General features: G+C 36.5%; 1 protein-coding gene across 1 annotated transcript in view; it reads right to left on the bottom strand.

The window, feature by feature from the left end:
- Positions 1 to 5208, bottom strand: part of LOC107753644 (inositol hexakisphosphate and diphosphoinositol-pentakisphosphate kinase 1-like) — a 35648-nt gene continuing 30440 nt past the window's right edge. Inside the window, exons 26-29 of the mRNA XM_016569853.1 lie at positions 3083 to 3220; positions 2514 to 2624; positions 410 to 500; positions 1 to 272 (exon numbers count right to left, since the gene is read on the bottom strand). Coding sequence (XP_016425339.1) covers positions 248 to 272; positions 410 to 500; positions 2514 to 2624; positions 3083 to 3220 — 365 coding nt within the window. The 3' untranslated portion in view covers positions 1 to 247. The remainder of the gene's footprint in view (positions 273 to 409; positions 501 to 2513; positions 2625 to 3082; positions 3221 to 5208) is intronic.

The following is a 5208-nucleotide window of genomic DNA, read 5'->3' as shown; positions in this document are numbered from 1 at the left end:
GGATCTGAATGATTAAATACATTTTTAATGTGGACTTGTATGCTTCTTTGAGTATTTATTTGAGTTGCATTACTCTGTATGGTGGAAAAAAAAAGATGCACAGACAATTACTATTGTCTGTAATGTCTCTGTCTCTCTGCCGCTGAATCTGGGATCATAATTACTATCCAACTCCACCGGAGCTCAGAAGTACAGCGGAAGAGCTAATTACTGGTTTCAGAGCTGTATTTGCTGACAGATCAAACTATCAGCTGAATCCAGCCAAAGAGGCTCTGTATTGTTCAGGAAGAAGTGCAGATAGTACAATATTAGCAGCTTCCAAGTAGATAACTAGGACCGTATCAATCTTAACCTCAATCCTTTAAAACAGACACTGTGAAACTGATCTAAGAGTAAAAAATGTTTCTACTCGCTGTTGAATCTGAAGTTGGATGAGGGCTCTGGTACAGATGGAGACGAGGGCCCGGCACTGGATACGGTACTGGGAGGGCCGCTGGCGTCTGCACACACAAACACACAGAGTTAAAGGTCCTTGTCTTTCAAATTTATTTTTCATTTGTAGTTTTTGCTTTGGCAAAAAAATCCTTTAAATTTAATAATGTCATAATCATTTATTTAATCAAATTTACTTTAAATGAAATGGCATCTAATTTTAGTTGGAAAAATATATTTTAGTTAAAAAGAAAACATTTATGCACTACTGTTCAAAAGTTTAGGATCTGTAAGATTTTTTAAATGTTTTTGCTTATATGCTCACCAAGGCTGCATTTATTTGATAAAAAATACAGTAAAAATAGGAATAGTGTCCAATATTTTAATTATTATAATTATTCTATTTTCAAAAATTATTATTACAATGGCAAATCTGAATGTTCAGCATCAGTACTCCAGTTTTCAGTGTCCTTCAGAAATCATTCCAATATTCTCATTTTGTGCTCAAGAAACATTTCTTATAATTATCAATCTTGAAAACATTTGTGCAGCATAATATTTTTGTGTAAAGTTCAAAAGAACAGCATTTATTTGAAATTGACATTTTATGCAACATTATAAATGTCTTTACAGTCACTTTTGATCAATGTAATGCATCCTTGCTAAAAAAGTATTAATTAACATTTTTGAACAGTAGTATATATAACGTTTTATATATTAATTTACATTAATCATCCTGTATCCTAACACAACAACACTGGCTCAACCGATGGTGTGTGATTTTGGGGTGGGGCTTCAGTATCTGAATAACCAATAGCAATTCCAATTGGTACCGCTTGTGTCACAGTAATCAATCACAGCACTCGAAATTAATTTGAAAAAACATAATATAAAGTCAGCCAAACTAGAACCTGTTGGCAGATTCTTAGTATTTGTTTCATAAATCATCTTTTCACATGGCCACATTTATATAACCGATATTGCTGTATTGTCCTACATAAAGTGCCTCATAGAACTAATGTTACATAACCAAAAACAGAACAATTACACTATTAATCTGAAAAATACTTTTATCTTCCAGCATGTTCCTGGCCCCACTTTTACAAACAATGATATTATAGTAAATGGGTTACAAAGAGGCAGACAACGCAGTGACTAACGCAACCTAGATTTTTACTGAAAGCTGCTCCTAAAGCCACAGACTGAACATAAATCACTAAACTCTCAGGGGAAACTGCGGCATTAAAAGCCAACAGTAATCATCTAAATGGCAGAGCTAAAAACTAGAATAAACCTGACAACTAAATTTTGCACCAAATAAGAGGTTTCATGTCTCGTCCAGTAAGAGTGACCATTTAAAGTGCCCTCAAAAGTGCCTTATCCTAATGAAAAAAGGTACTATGACAGTTATAAGATGACAATACCATGTCAAACATTTGCCTTTACTATAACACTTGTTCAACTGCTCCTTAATACAAATATGTAATCAGCCAATCTCATGGCAGCAACTCAATGCATTTAGGCATGCAGACATGGTCAAGATGATCTGCTGAAGTTCAAACAGAGCATCAGAAAGGGGAAGAAAGGTGATTTGGGTGACTTTGAACATGGCATGGTTGTTCGTACCAGACAGGCTGGTCTGAGTATTTCACAAACTGCTGATCCATTGGGATTTTCACACACAAACAACCATCTCTAGGGTTTGGCCACAGTGTATCCATCTTGTGATGGCTACTTTCAGCAGAGGTGTCATGTCACAAAGCTCAAATTGTGTCAAACTGGTTTCTTGAACATGACAATGAGTTCACTACACTCATATCAGTGTTTCCCCTGACATTATATTAGGGGGGCGGCACCCCTATAAAATTTAATTTAACCATTAAAAAGGAGTCCAGAAAAATAAAAAACGGAAAAAAAATTTATCCCCATGTCATTATGGACAAAAATCTCTCTGGAATGTTTTAGCAACTTGTTGAATCTATGCCATGGAGAATTTAGGCAGTTCTGAAGGCAAAAGAAGGTCCAAGCAAGGTGTACCTAATAAAGTGGGTGTATATGATGGTAAAGTGAAGTATACTCACACCAGAGAGACTGTGAAGCTGGTTGGTTCCGGACCGGGGTTGATATTGGTGTCTCCTGATTATCAACATCTAAGGATGGCTGGGAGTGTGACTCAAACATGGCAGACAGGGCTAAAGAGAAAAGAAAATAATATACACTCTTAAAAATTAAGGTTCCAGAAGGGTGTTTTCACAGCAATGCCACAGAAGAAAAATTTTTGGGTTCCCCAAACAATCTTTCAGTGAACAGTTGTTTAAAAGCATTTTTAGTGTGAAGAACATCTTAAAAATCTAAAGAACCTTTTTCCACTATAACCTATATCCACTTTTGTGGAATGGAAAGGTTCTATGGATGTTAAAGGTTCTTCATGGAACCGTTGACGTCAATAAAGAACCTAAACACTAAGGCCTATTTTAAATGTAAGTGGCAATTCAGACAATTTAAGCAGTTTATAGCTATACAATGGCATTTGGTGTCAGTTCAGTGTAAATACTTTAACTTTAATGCAAGTGTGATCAACATCCTCATGTAAAATAGATTTAATGATAATCAAGTGTAACAATGAACGTCAAAGTATTCATCCACTTACATTTGAGCCTCTTGAATTGTGTCTCGCTCCCGTTTTTACACAACGTAGTGAGGAACTCATCCACCTGCTTGAGGGACAGCGAGTTGTGCAGTGTCTCCAGTGGATAGATGGAGGGCACCAAGGAGCAACCTTCAAACCCTGCACCAACACATGGTCCAAAAACACAAACTCTTTCAGTGGCAGCCATCATTACAGATATCCCATGAACACACTTTGAGCTCTTGTATGGAGTATGAAGCCAACCTCTTGTGACCTACAAGCACTGTATGGCCAAACAAACACCACCCAACACCATTTCGCCAATGGTTCCAGAAAATCTCAAAGATGGAACAACAGCACCATGATGCAACTGGAATCGCAATGTTCTATGTTGGCTTGTGACGCATCTTTATAATTAATTTGATGAAAATGAACAAGTTCTAGAACTTCGGTCCACTAACAAAGTGTTTTGCATCTCATTTGCAAGGCATTAGCATCAGTTTAACGCAGAGAGAATTAGGACTGCAGACTAATAAACCAATTAGACCAACTAACCAATAAAAAGATTAGAGAAACTGTCATTTAAAAAAAACAAGTGCAATGCTGGAGAAACGCACTTTAATGACCCCAGTATATTGAAATGTATTTAATTACTTCTTTGTTTGCAAATTGAAAATGTGCAAATGGAAGTGGTACGCTTTCCCAGTTTAATAATGACAAAAAAAGAACAGTTACTTAGAAGCAGTTTAATTCAGCACTTTATAAGATATGAAAGATTTGCATATTGTTAAAAAAAGCTTTCTTTCTTTATCTCATAAGCCGGGTGCACTGTAGTTCTTGTCTGTCCTTTACAATAGTTGGTAATCAGATTGAACTGTGTGGCCTTGTGTAACTTGAGAACTTTTGCAAGCAGGTCATTCAGTTAGTGAGTCGAATTTTCTGAATGAATCAGTCCTGATTTATGAACAAATCATTTTGAGTTTCAAAAGAGCAATAATATACAGTTTGGATGATGATATTAATTTAACCCTACTGAAATCAAGTGTGCCAGGCTGCTTTGTTTAGCATAGCAAATCTAGTCATGCAGTTTGTACCAGAGTATGTGAGTGGAGTGGAGCGGTGTGATTTTGAATGGAGCGAGGAGCGGATTTTTTAAAAGTCGGAGCGTCGTGGTTTTCATTTGCTCCAAGAGCGCTCCATCACGATTACAATTCATGCCAACGGCCCGTAATATAACTGCACATTTAGCATTCACGTTAAACATATTTAGCTAGCTTGATAGAGAAGGATCACTCAAATCAGAAAGAATGTGAAGGCTATGTTGACGGCAATGACATAGCGGGAAGTTATAGGGTAGTCATTAAGGAATTTGTTTGTTCTCTCTATATTCCTGAATATTTTCAGGTGAAATCATGATTTAAACAGGTACAACACATTCACACGCAAATCGCTCTCTCAATAATGCATTAAAACAAATGTAATCTTATACAGTGCTACTTCATCTGCATCAGATTTCGAATGAGCAGAAATCTGTAAGAAATGCAGCGATCCGTAGGTAAAATAATGTAATTGTTCATCACAAACAAAATTTGCACTGCAAAAAGCATCAATAGCCTACCTTTTAATGCTGACAACCATGTTATTAGCTTGTCATGTGGTAGAAAAAAAGTTTGCACACTAGTAGTGTTCCAATAATCCACTTTGAAACGCTCCTGTCATTTTATTTATTTTATTTTTTTCTTTTAATATACGTTATGAACAGAACTGTGATATTTCAAACATACTGAAATACTTTAGCCGTGGAGCGGTGATTCTGATATCAGTGAGCGAGGAGTGGAGCAGGAGCGGGAAATGGTGAACTCGGAGCGGAGTGATTATTAAATGCTCGGAGTGCGGAGGGGAAATTGTTGTCGCACCATTCCGCTCACATACTCTGGGGTTTGTACACACCATATGGCATGCAATAAACACACACAATAAAAATACAATTAAAATTCAAAACCTTTGAATGATTTATGGGCACAAGCAAGGTTTGATGCACATTCATGTTCCTTACACAGGTTACATTACCTTACACAATATTTTTATATATTATAGTCAAAATTCTTCACGTTCACCAAGCCAAGTTTATGTGTGTGTGTGTGTGT

This window comes from Sinocyclocheilus rhinocerous, unplaced genomic scaffold, assembly GCF_001515625.1.
Source record: "Sinocyclocheilus rhinocerous isolate Xijiao unplaced genomic scaffold, SAMN03320098_v1.1 scaffold200, whole genome shotgun sequence".
Classification (NCBI taxonomy): Eukaryota; Metazoa; Chordata; class Actinopteri; order Cypriniformes; family Cyprinidae; genus Sinocyclocheilus; species Sinocyclocheilus rhinocerous.
Note: the sequence above shows the minus strand (reverse complement) of the source record. Positions and strands in the feature narration are given on the sequence as shown.